Source organism: Canis lupus, chromosome 9 (assembly GCF_048164855.1).
Source record: "Canis lupus baileyi chromosome 9, mCanLup2.hap1, whole genome shotgun sequence".
NCBI lineage: Eukaryota > Metazoa > Chordata > Mammalia > Carnivora > Canidae > Canis > Canis lupus.
The window spans coordinates 53,324,327-53,342,061 of record NC_132846.1 but is presented as its reverse complement, the minus strand read 5'-3'; the positions used below and the strand labels follow the sequence as shown (position 1 = coordinate 53,342,061).

Here is a 17,735-nt window from a genome sequence, read left to right as displayed (position 1 = left end):
CTAGTCACTGTTGTAGGCTCTGGATATACAACCATGAACAAGGTAGATAAGGTCTTTGCTCTCAGAGCTTATATTCTAGCAGATAGATGGAAGCAGTACACACAAAAAAAGAACTTTCATGGAAGTATATGTGCTAAAAATAAAAGAAAACAAGGAGTTATGATGGACTGGTATTTGAAAGAAAAACATTTAGACTGAGACATTAAGGAAGGGCTCTTGAGGAGATGACACTGAAGTTGAAGCCTGATGTTACAATAAGAAGCAGTGGCCATGATGGCACTCTGGATGAAAATGAAAACATTCCAGGGAGAAGGAACTGATGATATGAAGGCCTGATGGTGGGAATGAAATTGGCATGGTCAAGGAACACCACCACCATCAAGTAGAAGTCAGCCAAGGTCATCAAAGATCATGTTAGGAAATGGGATTGGAGACAAGTGGAGTCCAGATCATAAAGGGAAGGGGTTAGCTTTTATTCTAGGTACAGAGGGAGTGACATGATCTGATAAGGCTTTGTCCAGCAGGCCAAGAGGAGCCTATGGGAGACTGACATGATCAGACTGGTACTTGCTTTTTTTTTTAATAATAAACTTATTTTTTATTGGTGTTCAATTTGCTAACATACAGAATAACACCCAATGCTCATCCCGTCAAGTGCCCCCCTCTGTGCCCGTCACCCATTCACCCCCACCCCCCGCCCTCCTCCCCTTCCACCACCCCTAGTTCGTTTCCCAGAGTTAGGAGTCTTTATGTTCTGTCTCCCTTTCTGATATCCTACCCATTTCTTCTCCCTTCCCTTCTATTCCCTTTCACTATTATTGGTACTTCTGATGGATGGCTCCAGTGGTGAGGGGAGCATGGATGGGAAGGGCAATTGGAAGTTTAGGAAGATCTGTTAAGGAGGTTTGCAACTGTCCATGTGACATGGGTAGGGATTCTGTAGGAATGGAAAGGATAGATCTAAGCATTAGTTTAAGACATCTCTAACCACACTGTAAGCCTCTGAATATAGGATCCATGTTTCAATTGTTCACTGCAGAACACAGGTCAGGACCCTGCATTACTCACCATAAGTATTCAATAATTAAGGTGAGTCATGTTTTCCCTGTCTTAACTATTACTCAGTAAATACTGTCTTCTCTGCTATTCTCTTCTCCTTCTTCACATACTAGAAAGTCCAGGAATTCTACACAGGATACTAAATCATGCAAAGTAATGTAGTAGACAGAAGATGGATGTCAGTTTCTGCTCTGTCACTTAATACTTGAATGACTTTAGTCACTTATACTTCTTTAGTTTTAATTAAAACAGCTTAAAAATGGGATGAATAACAACCATACCACTTGTCCTCCTGCCACAGAGAGCTATGGCAAGGATCAAAAAAGATCACAAATTTTCTCTGCAATACTGTAAAGCATTCTACAGATACCAAGTAATTTTAGAGGGATGTGCCAAACATATATCAACCTCAGGGGAAACAGGCGGAAATTTTGAATAACTGATTTCAGGTGTAGTGTCCAATATTGAATGAACTGAAAACATTACCCTTTCCTACACAATATATAATTACCCCAGTTACACACTACATGTTTATTACATCATTATCAAGAAAATATTCTAGCTATCTAGAGGAATTAAAGATGACACAGTCACTGAACAAATTGTCCTGTCCCTCAGCATCATTCTCTTAAACCAAAGCACAACCTTTGGATACTTCCTTTTATGGACAGATTGTACATTTTTCTTTACATGACAAACCAACTTCAGTCAAGAACTCCTTGGGTAGTTAATGGTGTCTTGTGATGATCCTTAAAACTCTCCTCTCATTTTACTCTTGATTAAAAAGAAAGCAAGCATGGGATCTAAACCCTTGACTGATTTACACTTCAATTTAATTTCTCCCTTTCTCTTTCTTTTCACTAGATGAAACCTTCCATGTAATTAGGCTCAAAAGCTCTCATCAAATGGTTTGATTGAACTGCAGTGCACTGAATTTCCCATCAAGGCTGCTGGGGCAGAGAGAAAGTAGGGACCCTGTGAGGGTATGGCATGCCTAGGATGGAGTAGGAACCACATTCTGTGATGGTGATTAAGGCAAACGATGTGAGGGTTTGAAGTAACTTGGCTCTCCGCTACCTTCATGCTAATTTATTATACCACTTGTACCAGAGTCTATCATCATCTCCTTGTCCACAGCAAAAAAAGGTGGCCTGGAAAGCTTGAGTACGAACACTATGTGCAGCAGAAAGAAGACTAAGTCAAATCTGAACACATGTGTCATAGCCCTGACTTGCTCCTAACTTGAAAAATGTAATTTGGGAACAATTCAGAAACTCCTGGACTGTTAGTTTCTTTACGTGAAAAATAATTTGATGGAAAATGTCTCTAAAGATGCCTTTTAAGTTAAATATCTAAAAATTCCACAAATTTAAAACAGCTTTGGAGTCCAATGAGGGCCTTCCATCAGAATATTATTTTAGGGGCATTACCCCAGGGCCTGAGAAACTTAGTGTTCAGGTGGTAGATCTATTTCAAAATTACTATTATTAAGTTACCTTGTACAGGGAAATGAAAACATTACTATCTCAGCATGGTCTGAAAAAGTGTTCTTATATGATGGCTAGTCTAATAGGTCCTTAATAACTGACAGATGATGGGGGTAGCAGGGTATACATACAAAATGATATAATGGAAATCCTTAAAAATATGAATAATCTGAAAGAGAGGTATTGTCCATAGAGGTCCAAGGCTCTCACATTAAAGATATCCCCCTCTTCAATTATAACTGACATATTAACATGAGCCCCCGTGACACAATGCACTGATAAATAACATCAGAGCAGTAAGAAGCAGGTACTGAATCATCCCTACATCTCTAATGCACAGCAGGTTTAATTCCTGTCTGACTTTACATTCCAGGTCAAGAGCTAATTAGGTTGTTATCAAGGTCTTTATGCTACATTATATTTTTCGGGCTCACACATTCACCCACATGTACATATACACACACATACCCAAATTGAAAAACCACTGACGCTCTTGGAATATTTGTTTCATTAGTTTTACCCTTATAATTAATGAACTTCTGCCATATGTATAAAGGGCCAAAAATAAAATTAGATTCAAAGGTGACCTAATAAGACTGAAGAAGTGTTTTAGAAATCATTAGAATTTTGCCTGTCGGTGCTGATGGTAAGATGAATACCAAACTTGCAAAGACAAAAGTTGGCAGGCCACTTCAAGGTCCTTAATTGCAACCCTCTCATTTTGCAGGTAAGAGAACTAAAACCAGGAAGTATTGATGGTTTACCTAACATTATAATTTAAGAAAGCCCACAGTAACCATTGAAAATGTGACCATTCTTTACCATCTGACTCTGAAACTTGTGTAAGTTTCAGAAAGCATAATTTCCTATAATATAATAGCACTTGTGAATAAGGGAAATGTTCTGATCAGTTGCTCTCAATACCAGGAAACAGGTTTTATTTGTATAGATCACTTGACCTAAAATTCCAATAGATACAAGGGTTTAACTGCTTAATAATAGCTGGAAGAACTTGAAATGAATGACCTAACCCTGAGTCTCTATTTCTTTCCCTGTTACATTCCTGATAATAATAGCGCCTACACTGAAGGATGGTTGGATTAAATGAGATAAGATAAAGCATTTAGTTTAATACTTGACTGTGATAGTATGACCTATAGAAATGAATATTTGGTCATTCAGATGACCAAAAAATTACACAAAAACTTTGTAAAAAGACAGGGTTTAGAGAGCCTTCAGGTTGAACACATGGAGATTGGGGAGAATGGTGCCTCTGGAGGAGGGCATAGAAGCTCTGAGCCCTTTCCCATACACCAGAGCCTATGCAACCCTTCCACTTGGCTGTTCCTAAGTTCTATCCTCTTATAATAAATCAATAATCTAGTAAGTAGATGGGTTTCCTGAGTTCTGTGAGAGATGCTAGAAAATTAATTGAACTTAAAGAGAGGGTTTTGGGAACTCTTTGCTTTAGAGCCAATTGGTCAGAAGTACAGGTAACAACCTAGACTGGTGACTGGCATCTGACGTGGGGGTTGGGAGTGGCAGTGGCAGTCCTGTAGGACTGAACCCTTAACCTGTGGAATCTGGTGCTACCTCCAAGTAGACAGGTATCAGAATGGAGTTGAATTAGTATTTGAGCAATTAGTGTTAGGTGTTGTGTGGGAAGCCCCTGTGCAAAAAGACATGCTAGAATTAGGTGCAGGAACCTAATGACTGACACAAAGTGCATACTGTCAGCTGTTAAGTTTAGAAAATATTCACAGTCCTCATAATTAATCTTGGCTCTAGGTCTAACATAAAAGACCTTTTAAAAAGAGCCATATACTGCATTTGAAAAGACTACTTTGAGATTTTTTTCCCCATGATCCTAGGCAATAATGCATGAATATTTAAATATTAAGTGCACAGATTCAGATGCAAACTGCTTAGATACCCAACCTGGTTCTACCATGTGTTACCTTATGATCTGACCTTATGACTCGAATATTCGATGCTTTAGTGTCTGTGTCTTTCAGATGTGAAAACAACTATATCTACCTCACTGGAGAACTAAACGAGCTAAGAGCTTTAGAAAAGTGTCAGGAATGCTGAAAGAACACACACAAAAGTGAAATATTGCTGTTATAATTATTAAGAGTAAGGTAGATACTATTATCATTCTTGTGAAAGCACAGAAGTCTCCTCTCGTGGGTTTATTTTACCTAAGAAGATTGAATTGACATAAGTAAACACATAATCCCCCATCCAATTATGCAGAGATAGTGGCTCATGGAAAGACATATACAATAATTGGTTTAAGGAAAAAGATATACAACAAAACCTTGACTATCTGAACCACAGGACCCTCTCTTTACCTAAATCATTCTGTTAGCCAAATTTCTAGCTCAGGTTTAACCCTTTAACCATCCTTTCAAACTTTTAAATAATCAATGCTGCTAACATTGACCCCAAGAATGGAACTGGAGGGTATTATGCTGCGTGAAATGAGTCAATCGGAGAAGGACAAAAATTATATGGTCTCATTCATTTGGAGAATATAAAAAATAGTGAAAGGGAATAAAGTGGAAAGGAGAAAAAATAAGTGGGAAATATCAGAAAGGGAGACAGAACATGAAAGACTCCTAACTCTGGGAAACGAACTAGGGGTGGTGGAAGGGGAGGTGGGCGGGGGGTGGGGGTGACTGGGTGGCGGGCACTGAGGTGGGCACTTGACGGGATGAGCACTGGGTGTTATTCTGTATGTTGACAAATTGAACACCAATAAAAAATAAATTTATTTTTTTTAAAAAAAGAATCCAAGTAGGTCTTGCTTTATTTACCTGTGATCTAGTTTTTCATAAGGGCCTTTAGACTTTCATTAAAACTGAAGATTCAAAGAAAGTGGAGTTACCCTATTAGTGGTCACTTAAAAGAAGCCCCAAAGCCTTTGCCGCCTAACACTATTTGCTCATGATATGCCTGGGATTTGAGACCAGGAATTAAATGGACTGTGGAGACACATTAAAACATTTTAACCAGAGTGATGGCCTTTTATCTAGAGCCACTGAGGCAAGGCCAAACCAGGGAAACTAGTTCTCTTTCTAGTTATCGGCCCTAATCTGAAATTAAGTGTCTGTCCAAATCCATGTCCCTGAAGATGTGGTCACACCTATGCACTTCTACAAGTCTCGCCTGTTCTTCCTAAAGAGATCTCTGTGCAGCAATTTCAAATTCTAAAAATGTGCTCATTCAGTTTGGGTGTTGGAGGGAATTATTTCTTCTTTCTTATTTGAGTCTCTGCAGACAGCCTGGCCCTGCCTATGTCCTTCCTCTTCCCTTCTATGACAACATCAAATGACAAAGGGGCAACACAAATAAATGTTAAATAAAACACCCAGCACTGGTTCAGTTTAATGCTGTGCTCTACCAACCTGCTCTACTGCCTAGCAACTGAGGTGGCTCACCCCAAACTTCATTTTCATTTTAATATGCCACACAGAAAAGCAGCCTAAATATATACCCCAGTTCTGAAACATATAATCTGTAGACTACAGGAACAGGCGGATCATTTCCATTAGTTTCTTATGTAGCAAAAACCACAATTTGCACCCAAAGCATGTAATTATATTCAAATTCTGAAAGACTGTCTCAGAAAGAGTTGAAATTCATAGTTTGGGGGAAAGTCACTCAAGAGTATACACAGTTATATTCTAATGTGTGGGGGGGTGACGGAAATATTTCAAAACAGTAAAAAAGGGAGGGTGAGAACAGTAGCTCAGAAAATATGGCTTGCTGGTTTCTAGGAACTTTATGTTCATATAGCCACTCAATAGCTGGCAAGCAAGAGGTGAGGACTGGGTCAGGGGACATGTCTTTGAACAATAACTCAGTTGTGGCTTCCAGATGGGAAACAGACAGATGAGTACATAGGTCATTTCCCTCTGCTTTCTGATGAAACCCAACTGGTACAGGCAATGTCCCCTTACACAGGAACCTAAATCTGAGAACTTTCCCACACTGGAGTCTCCCATACAGAGAAAGCCTTCCAACCACCCCAAGAAAGCCTGCCTCTTAGCACAAAGCCAAACACCTATTAGAAAAATGCACAAGAAAAATAATTTTTATGGAAGCCCAGAGAAGTCCTATGCCAGCAGAATCCAATCTTGCAGGACTTAGTCTGGTTAAAGAGAGATCAGTCTCCAGAAGGAGAGATGGGACACAAGGCTGCAATTTGAGAAAGGCTCTTGAAGGAGTGAGAAGTTGGCCCTTCAACAGCGGAGTGAGAAAATGGATGGTGGAGTTGGAGTCATATTACCCAATTCTCAACTGACTCTGGTACTGATGGGATGCCTATTGCTAAGTCCTCACTTTGCCCATGTGGAATATAAGAAGGTCAGATAATCTCTAAGTTCTCTGTAGCCTTGAGGTTCAGTAACCCTGTTAGTGCGCTTCTGGGAAATACATGACTTCCCCTGCCCTTCGCCTCTTCTATAAACGACTATTCCTATTCTCCTAGTAAACAAGGACCAGTCATAGGGCACCTCACTCAATCATTTACTCATTCACTCAAAAAAACCTGTGTCAGTGTGAGTGTTTCATCTGCATTCTCCTTCTAATTAATATCTCCTTGGGTCAGAATGGGTTCAGGCAGATTGACAAACATTCAAATACTTATTATCAATTGGACACTCCTGTAGACGCTTTGGAAAGGTGTACCACCCATATTAATCAGAAGATCTCAGTAACCTGTACACCCTATTTCTGACAAAAGAGTTCGCTGTGCTTGTTTCCTGTTTCTTGAGATAACACACTGTGTGGTATAGCAGAAAGGCCAAGAACCTTGTGCATAGAACTGAGTTTGAATTCTGGCTTTACCACCGTATTACTTTGGTCGAAGCACATAAGCTCTCTGAGTCTCTTTGATCTTATGTATGAAATGGTGGTAACATTATTAGTATCAAAGGATTGTGGGGATTAAATGAAATCATATATATAAAGCACTGGAGGAGTACTGGCACATAGTAGGTGTGGGCAGTGTGAAAGTATATGATCCAAGCAAGTCTCTCAAAACTCTAACAGAAGTAGACATAAACCACTTGCTCTTTATAAACCCACAGTTGCTATCCTGCCCTCTGCTCTGATATAGCTAAACACAGCAGAACATTTTAAACATAACACAGAATTCCTTTCTAGTACAGATAAGATGTGTTTAAACGAGAGCTGTGTTCTTCCCATCTCAACATGACTCTGTGGCGAAGTTGGACGGAGGGCTTTATAACATCACAGTGTGCCACTCTTGTACATTATCCTACTTCTGCTGGAGGGGAAAAGAGAAAACCTCGTTGTGGCTTTGGCATGTGTTATTAGTCAAGAAAACAAACTTGTAAAATACCAGCGGACCTGTGGAACTCAGACCAGTTTCAGATACATAGTGATATGTTTAAAGACATACAGATCGGAGAAGCATGCAGTCCTTGTGCCGAGAATCATTTGGAGAGATTGTCTCACTCGACCCACTCACTGTATAAATGAGGAAGAAATGAAAAAGCCAATTTTCCCCCAATGACAGCATTAAGGCACATACACTCTACAATGCACACAGAAAGCTACTGGTAAAAGAAAGAGGATAGGCTAGTAGATGAAGATATTCCATAGTGTGCCTAAATGTTAAAAGATGAATACGGTTTAAAAACATAATGTCATATCCAAAGTCACAGAGTCTCGGAGGGAGACAAAAGGGAGGAAACTAGGAGTGACATCTATAGCCCAGCGGAAGTTTCTTTCCATAATAATTCTGTTTTAAATTTGGGCTCTGCAAGTCAACTCTAAGTGCACCAGCACCTCCCATACTCCTACCTCCTCTAAAACTTTGAGTCCTGGTGAGTAGAAGCACCAGAAACGACATTAAAAGAAATTCTCTATTTCTAGATCTAAAAATAGCAGTCCTGGAAAGACCTGTCTTTTTCCTAGTATAAACCAGATTAAAAATTCAAGTTTTCAATGGATGCTGAGCATCATATAGGAATGTTTAAATTCAGCAGACGTCTTCTAGAAACATGATCCAATTATGTATTTCTAAAACGATCTCAGAATATTTCTTAGGGGACTCTTCCCTTTTATTCACTAAATCACTCAGCTTCTAAACAGTTTGCTATTTGTCATTTTGGGCTAAATTTGGCCTGGCATGTTTTTTTTTCCATGTTATCAAAAAGCACAAGCTGACCACATATGCTATTTTCTTTTAGTGCCGTAAACAAGGAAATACATATTAAAATTGTCTCCCCTTGGAGGCAGAAAGTGTTGCTGCAGATAAGAAAATGAAGAGAAGCAGGAGATGCATGCTCTTTAACCTCAAACTACCAACCAGCAGCTGTTCAACACTGAAGCTCGATTTTGTACCAGGAACTGAAAGAGCATTAGCATTAAAATAGTTCTCATAGAATATTTAACGTGTACTCAGTAGCTTGCAATGTACGAAGCACAACTTGTTTAATTTCCACATAATTTTGTGACATCTGTGTGATATTATTATTGCTATTCTCAGTTTAGAGATGAAGAAACTGAGTCAGAGTCAAACTTCATGACTTATCCGAGATCACAAAGTTCCTAAGTGACAGAAAAAAGACCGAGAACTAGTTCTTCCAATTCTAAATCTTGCAGTTGATTGTTTCCACGCCCACCTACCACCACACTGCCCGTGTCCATTATCATCACCTGTCATCCTCATTAGCATGCATTCTCTCAAAAGTCACTTTTCAAAAGTATCTGAATACAGAAATAAAAACAAAAATGGAAAAAAAAAAAAACACTCAAAAACTCATTCCCCAAAGAGTTGAATATGTTGCCTGGGATTTACTGCAGCCAAGTTGCTTGATAATTGTAAAACATTCTATCACCCAAGCTTCATGACATGTCATGATATAGACAGATTACTTCATATATGTTTATTTTTTTACTTCATATTCATATTTATATTTTAAGATGAACTTTCACAAAATAAAAATCCAACAGAAAAATAATGAAATTGATATATTGTTAAAAGGATGTGTTTTTCACCTGCCAAAAAAGGAGATGTTGATATCGATTTTACCTGGTTTTATTTGTTTGTTTTTCTGAAAGGTGAGATGTGAAGGGAGTTGGTGTCTGTCTCAGGAAAATAAAATAATGGGAAAGTGCAGTTTATAAAGGAAGTCACTGGGTGGGCAAGAAGGTCTGGCCTGGAATGGCAGCATGTCTAAGGAGAGAGTGTCTTAGAGCATGGACATTAGAGTCTGTCTGCAAAGCACGTGGCTGCGGTCAAAGAGAACTAGTCCACATGTACACCAAGGTATAGACTGAGTCACACAAGATAAACTGATAGGAAAGCCAACATGAGCTTGAACTAAACCTACTGGTTTTGTTTTCTACAAATAAACAGACTTTTTTCCTCATGAGGCAGCTTATCAGTTTTGTAAATTATTACCACTGTCACTGAAGGTTTTATTTTTCCACTGTGAAAATTTGAGTTTAGCAGAGATTCACTGAACGGTATATTGTTACCTCTTTCCCAATGATTGTGTAATAGGGGAGGAGGAGGAGTGTGATGGGCTAAATTGTGTCCTGCCAAAATTCATATGTTTTAACTCTAAATCCCAGTACTTTAGAATGTGACTGCATTTAGAGAGAGTACCTTTCAAAAGGTAATTAAGTTAAATGAAACTTTTGGGTGAGCCTAAATCCAGTCTGACCAGTGTCTTCATATGAAGAGGATATTTGGACACACAAGGAACATGGGGGATGAACACAGAGCAAAGACCATGCACCAGCACAATGAGAAGGTGGCCACCTATTACTAAGGACAGAGGCCTCAGAAGAAATCAAATCTGCCAACAATATGACCTGGGACTTCTGGCCTCCAGAGCTGTGCAAAAATAAATTTCTGTTGTTTAAGCCACCTAGCCTGTGATTTTTTTAAAATTTGTTTTATTTTATTGTTATGGCAGTCCTAACAAACTAATAGAGGGAAGGAAGTAGGGCTAAGGTTTATCTTCAGATATTTGCCTCCCTCTCAGATCACCCAGGGTCTTAGCAAAATAAGCCTTCTGAGATCCACAAAATTTATTCACTTAAATGTAAAATGGAGTATGTTACTTCTAGATTCAAAATCAGATGATACGGGATCCCTGGGTGGCTCAGCGGTTTAGCGCCTGCCTTTGGCCCAGGGCGCAATCCTGGAGTTCTGGGATCGAGTCCCGTGTTGGAGACTGCTTCTCCCTCTGCCTGTGTCTCTGCCTCTCTCTCTCTCTCTCTGTGTGTATCATAAATAAATAAATAAATAAATAAATAAATAAATAAATAAATAAAATCTTTAAAAAAAACCAGACGATAAAACAATAAAGTTCTTACTATGGAATTCTAGCCATCACCCAGCCTGGTGAAGGTTTTTATTTATTTCCTGAAAGCAATTGTTCCAATTATCTCACCTCCTGTCCCTATGATATAGCAGCCCTCATCTCCACCCCACACAATGATCTGCATTGAAAGTCCTGAAGAGATTTACAGTAGGATTTTATAAACTGCCTTTGGTAATCTTTCAAAAACAAGCAAATCTCCAGACCTACCACTTGCCAGCCAATTTTTTTGAGAAGAAAAACAATGCATCTAGAGGAGAGAAAGAAGGAGAAACCAATTTAATTAATTCATCACCAAGGCCAAAGACATATAAATCTTATAATTTTATCTGTCAACCAATACTATGAATTATTCAGCAAACTGAATCCCAAGAAGGAAGGGAGAGAGAATGTGGTTAGGAAGCAGCTGGCTGAGCAGAAGAAAGTGCTCAACAGATCAGAGTAAAACAAGCCTCATGGCTGGAAAAACTTAAGAGGTGACAATGAATGAGGAGCACAACTTCTTACAAGAAGGACTCCTGGCACAACCAGACCACCACCACTTCTGTTGAGATGATTCAAGTAGGACTTACGGTACCTCCCTACAAACACACATACCCTGGCTTCTAAGCATGAGACTTTCCTCTAAATATACTGTGGTGCATTACCATTTAAAATTGAGTTTTATGTCAGCTAAATTCCTAAAGAGTCAGGAAGGCCTTCTATTTCATGGAGGATAAAATGTAAGGCACATACTAAATCTAGATTTTCAGAAAAGTCAGTTTTCTAAATTATTAAGTATGGAAAGCATAGTTTTAAGGCAGATGCTCATTGGCATTCTTAAAGATGGGAGAGGAGAAAAAACATACAAGCCTCCTTTATGAAACTAAAGGTTGGTAAATAAATGTGTTTTTATATTTGTATTTCCCATGCCACTAAACTACTTAGGAGCTTTAATAAGCATGATATTTAAGCATGGAAATAAAATTGAGGATAAAAAAATTCTTATAGGGATATTCTGAAGGACACAAGAATGTAAATCTGCATTTTATAAAGAATATTTAGGGGATCCCTGGCTCAGTGGTTTAGCACCTTCTGCCCAGGGAGTGATCCTGGAGTCCTGGGATCGAGTCCCACATCGGGCTCCTCTTGTGTGGAGCCTGCTTCTCCTTCTGCCTGTGTCTTTGCCTCTCTCTCTCTCTCTCTCTCTGTGTGTCTCTCATGAATAAAATAAATAAAATCTTTAAAAAATAATATTTAAATTGTATATTAACTAATTTGCTTTAGTAGCTGGATCCTTACCCCATCCCCCAAATTAGAAGCACTTGTCTTTCATAGATGATCAAAATACTTCTGAAATTATCCCTGACTGAACACACCACAATGTCTTTTTTTTTTTTTTTTTTTTTTTTTTACCACAATGTCTTGTGTAGATTTCTATCCTCAGCAAGGAGCATGCAGCCTGACACAGAGTAAATAAATGCTCAATAAACATTAGCTGACTGACTACTGATAGGTAAGAGCATGACAGAGAGCAGGGAGCCATGAGAGAAGGGACAACTTACTAAATCCCACTTGAGAAGAGAGAGTTGATTTTCTCCTGAGACATAATCCTACCCTGAGAGTATTTGGGGTGCCTCAGGCAGGGTGGTCTTTGTCTCCTGAACTCATAAAGGAGCACAGCCTTCTTTAGGCTGCTCTGGGATAAAGACTTTAGTCTAATCTATACATAACTGATTCTCCAAAGATAGGAATCAAGTACGGATAAAAGGCAGCTGTTCCGAGGATTTCTGTTTCTTCCTTCTGCCTTAGTGTAAACCCCACTACAGGGCAGGGTGGTCTGGACCGAGGGGTGACAACAACTGATTAACAGGACAACTCTGAAGACTTCTGGCTTCTCAGGAAATGAGCGAGGGGAATAAGGGTAACACAAACAAACATCCCCCCAAGTTGAAAGAAAGTTCTCAGATTCAAGGATCTAGTTTTCAGTTTATACCAGAATGAAGGGCATTTATTCCTTCACAGACAATAGAGACTGCTGCTTTTAACTCTGGAATAAGGTTGGCTGGAAGCTATTAGTAACAACATTAGTCTGCTGGTACCCTGCCTCCTACTGCCTCCATCCAAAAGATTTAAAAAACAAAACAAAACAAAGCAAAAAAACAATTGCTGTTAGTGAAGGCTTTGTCTGGGCTAGGAGAAAGCAAGTGTACTTCCAAGTATGAGTGAGAGGTGCATTAACAAAGCTCCAAGGGGTCTTCTACTTTTTTTCAGGACACAAAAGGTCACATTTTGGATGTGGGATTGGAGTCAGGGGTTGGGGCATCTTGTTGATGGCCGCTTCTCTTGTTTTCAAGCTCAAAAACATTAATTAAATATGCAAGGAGCCTACTTAATATAGATGCATTCTCTCTCCAAGTCCCAAATCAATGGGATGGGACTGCAGGACTGAAAGAGGATACTCAAGAGGTGAACTCATGAGCTTTTTTATCTTAGCCATACAGGACCCTGGGGGTCACTGCATTCCACAGCTCTCCTGGGTGTGGGCCTTTTCTGGGGTGTCTAGTCATTTAGTTACTGCTTTCTCCTTTTCAATCACACTGAATCTTATCAGATGCAGGTTAATGAGAAACCAGACTAGGAAACAGTCAAAAAGATTCAGAAGTTACTGAGCAACAGATCCTTGAAGAAATGAAGTCAGTAGAAAAGAGCTGTGTTTAATCTGTGCAAGGCTCAACCCCTTTAGCCCTTTTAGCTGAGAGAGAGAGAGAGAGAGAGAGAGAGAGGCAGAGAGAGATTGACAGATTTAGGAACCCCTGGGAAGTATTGCTCTGCAAATACCATCACTTAACTAGTAGCTGCTTTTAACTGTTTACATCCTGAACAGAAAGCATCAAGATTTTGCCAGCCTATAACCTCTAACTAATGCATAATATCCATCTCCCTGTTGATCATTTACACTAATTAGTGAAATTTAGCTAATTATCGCTGAGCCTTTCCATGTTTAATTATGGCTATTAGTAATCGTCTGTCTGGCTTCCTCCATTTCCCACTCCCCTTTTTTTCTTCCCCACTCTTTGCAGTCCCACCAGCACTCCGGGTCCCTCTCCACCTTAGGAGCTAACAGTTTCCATTTCAGTGAAATTGCTTTTGCTTTTTGGGTGGTTGTAGTTCTTTCCCTTTTTTTTTTTTTTTTTTTTTCAGAAAGCCTACTCCAGACCAACCCAGCAGGAGTCACAGAGAAAACAGCAACCAGATCAAAATCAAGCATTCACTCCTTCCCACCACCCCTCTCCACCAACCTTACAAGCTCTGAGCCGCTTGACAACTCCATCAAATAAAATTTAAAGAGAGAGCCAGAAAGAGCCAGAGTACGTGCTGGCATTTTCTCAATGTGCTTCCACTTAACACTACAGATAGTACAGAACAGAAGCACACGGCTAGGAGGCAGTGGGAAGAACTGACATTCGGAATGGGGTCTGCATGCTATAGGTCTTCAAAATACAAGCTAGGGCAGGGGACCTCTAGCGTGGTTCACTTGTACAGCTCCCTGGAGGGCTACTCCTGCCGTTGGGCTCTGTGATTCCTACTCTCCTCACCACCAGAGTAGAGTGAATAGTAAACAAATATTGAAGATCCCTTCTTTAGAACAGTTTACTACAGCAAACTCCCACCTTGGTGGCAGACATTGCCCTTTCAGAGGCAGCCTGCTCGGAATATATTTTTAAGAGTCATAGGTCTCTTCCTTCAATAGCTATGCAAGGAGGGCTGTTCGGAGCCAAACACATCATACCTGTATTGTGTGAACAAGCCTACCAGTGTTACCTTTAATTGAAATAACATTTGTATAAATGGTGGGATTAAAGTTACTATAATTTACACTTGGCCTAATTATAAATGGACTTTGTCTTATCTATTTTATTACTTCCTACATAGTAGTTAGCAATCTTGCATAGGCAGTTTTCGAGACAGCTGGTCATTCGCTCAGACATGTGGACAAACAGAGAGCTGCCCAGATGAACAATAAAGGCTACTCTTTATTAATTACATATTCTGCCTTCTTACACTCAGCTACTCTCCTCTGTGACCTTTATCACTTTACATCAGTTCCATCAACTTCAGGCTGAGGACCTAAGGATCCCTGCTATCTACTTCCCGTGACTACCTCCAAAACAAGAAGGGTGAAAGCAAGGTGAATGGATATTCTCAAAGTGCAAAAACCTGGGACTTATCTGATAAATTGCTTTCCATCATGGGGAGGGGGTCGAAGGAGGTGGAAGGTTGCAAAGGGGAAAATGTGGTGTTTGTGAAGCTATGAGTACGAAAGCTAAGGAGGGGAGAAACCGTCAGAGAAACTGAGGGGCTGGGGCAGAAAACACTAGCCTTTATGGAGGAACTGAACATTTCCTTCTCTCATGCACATGCGATGCTTTTTTATCATTTTAAATTCAATTTTTTTTTTATTATCTTCCCACCCTTGACATTACCTGAAAGGCGAGTGGGTTAAGGAATCGCTATGCCCCATTAAAAGGATAAAGAGCAGAGAGACCCACCGTGCCCTCCTCCTCGAAGGGAAACAGGGGAGCGATAGATAGAAATAGGCACTGAGTGATGCTTGCTGCCATGGAAATGGTGCTCGTGCTGAGAGTGAGACCCCGGCGAGGAAGAGGAGGAGGAGGAAGAAGCTACATTAGAGGAACTCCACACAGAGCTGACGATACATCCCCAGAAGAGGGACCAGATCCCAAGCGTCCAGGCCGGCCGGCGAGGAGGGCTCCGTCTCGCGCGGATTCTCAGGTGCATGGTCAACGCACTGGACCACTACAGATGGGCAGTTTGAATTCCAGCCAGTGAGGAATAATGAAGTTCATGATGCCCAAGGGCCCATCATAGCAGCAGGAACACTTGCCCGTATTTTGGAAAGAGGGAGGGAATAAGCGCTTTCAAGACAGATGATGAATCAGTTAAAAAAAAAAAAAGAAAAAAGAAAAAGAAAGAAAAGAAAAGCCAGATAGAAGGCAAAAGCTCCTTTTATCCCGGGGCTGAAATTTAGAACACCAAAGTCCACCCAGGTACAGCAACCCTCCTAGGGAGCCCAGGAATGCCACACATGTCAGGGGAGGCCCGGCGCGGCTCCCTCCTGACCTCCAGGCGACTCAACTGCACACTCTGGGAAGCCACACAGAGGAAAGGTGGAAACGAAGGAAGAGGGGGAGGCAGCAGGAGACCCAAGTAGGCTCAGGTTAGTTTATCCCAACATCCAGGCAGTGTGAACATTTTTTTTTTCTTTTCCACTTCCATGCGATGCACTGCAGAACTGCCAGGCCAAAGGGGGCTGCAGGTGGGAGAGTTCTTGCGTGCTCCCCGAAGTCTCGGTGCAAGGGCGCGGAGGCTGTTAACCCTGCGCGTTCTGGAAGAGCGCCACGGAGCAACCGCCTGCGTCCTGGGTTTCCCAACTGGATGAAAAGCAGCAGCAGCAGCAGCAGCAGCAGCGGGAGCAGCAGCGGGAGCAGCAGCGGGAGCAGCAGCAGCAGCAGCGCGAGGCAGAGAACAAGAAGGACCGGAGGGGAAGAGGCAAGGAGGGGGAAGCCAGCACGGAGCAGCCACCCAAACCAGCGTGGCCCCGGGCGGAGAGAGGTGGGTGGGCGAACGCGGAGCGCGCCAGAGGAGGTGCCCGGCAGGCGGCAGGAGTGGCGGAGAGGCGGGCAGGCGGGCGCCTGCAAAGTGCGCGCAACTGGGAGGCACAGGTGAAGTGAAGCGAGGACTTGGGGAGCCAAATTCACAAATGGGCAAGTCATATGCAAATAGCGCACTCCCGAGAGCAAATCAGTGCAGCCCGAGCGCTCTGCCGAGGGACTGGCTGGCTCGGGAGGGAGGAGGGGCCCGAGCGACCCGGAATCCCGGCCCTCCCCATTCAAGTACACGCTCGCCGGTCTACACCCGCGCGAGCCTCCCGCGCACACCGCCGCCCTCCCCGAAGAGTGAGCGCGTGTGTGCGCGCGCGGATGAGTGAGACCCACGGGCCGACAGACGGACGCTGTGCCTTCCTTCTTCTTCTTCTTCTTTTTTTTTTTTTTTTTTAAATCACTCTTTCTTTCCCTTTTCTCCCAGGCGCATTAAGCCAAATTTGGATGATTAAGGCACCTTTTGCAATTTGGGGAGAAAAAAATGCAGGCGGTGGCTAAGGCTGAAGTAACCTCAGATAGAAATAAAAATAAACCCCGTTGAGTCAGCAGGAGCGCTGGTGCCGCCCGCACGCTCCCGCCCGCCCGGGGGTCTGCGCTGCGCCGCCCCTCGCCCCGACCCCGCCCGGAGGGGGGACCCTGGAAACCCACGTCCTGCCTCTTGGACAGTGCACGGGAGGGGTGGCCTGGGGACCCCCGCAGGCGAGGGGTTTGGTGGCTGGGGGCCCTTGGCCCGAGTGGCTCCCGCCCCCGTGGCGGACAGGATGCTCCCGGACACTCAGGACAGCCAGGTTAGCGCCCGCGCCGCCCGCCCCGCTCAAGGAACTTCAGAGGGGGCGACAGGGGGGCGACCGCCGCGTCTGCCCACGGAAGAGGAGGGGCTGGCCTGCCCCTGACCGCCCGGGGGGCGCTGCCCCCTCCCCACCCACCGTGGGTGAAGCCTCCGGGCCTCCGGGGCGTTGGGCACCAGAAAGCGAGGCTTTTCCATCCAGGCTGAACCCGCAGGGGACAGCGGGAGTGACAGGAAGAGGGTTGGCGCGCCTGTCCTGGCCATCTGTGCCTCCGGGAGGAAGCTGACCCAGGGCTCTGCCCGGGAACAGTGACATTCTGGAGGATGCGGCCTCCACCCCCGCCTCCCCCGTTCCCTGCACTCGGCA

The 17,735-nt window shown here is 42.5% G+C and overlaps 1 protein-coding gene across 25 annotated transcripts in view; it reads right to left on the bottom strand.

The window, feature by feature from the left end:
- Window positions 1–17,735, bottom strand: part of NRXN3 (neurexin 3) — a 1,529,630-nt gene that overhangs the window by 498,189 nt on the left and 1,013,706 nt on the right. For 2 of the 25 annotated variants that reach the window (XM_072839540.1, XM_072839538.1), the window contains exon 1: window positions 15,448–16,685. The exons of 20 other annotated variants lie outside the window; for them this stretch is intronic. In XM_072839540.1, coding sequence (XP_072695641.1) covers window positions 15,448–15,697 — 250 coding nt within the window. In that variant the 5' untranslated portion in view covers window positions 15,698–16,685. Of the gene's footprint in view, window positions 1–15,447; window positions 16,689–17,735 lie in introns of those variants that run through there. 3 more of the 25 variants (XM_072839541.1, XM_072839543.1, XM_072839539.1) reach the window with 3 other exon arrangements.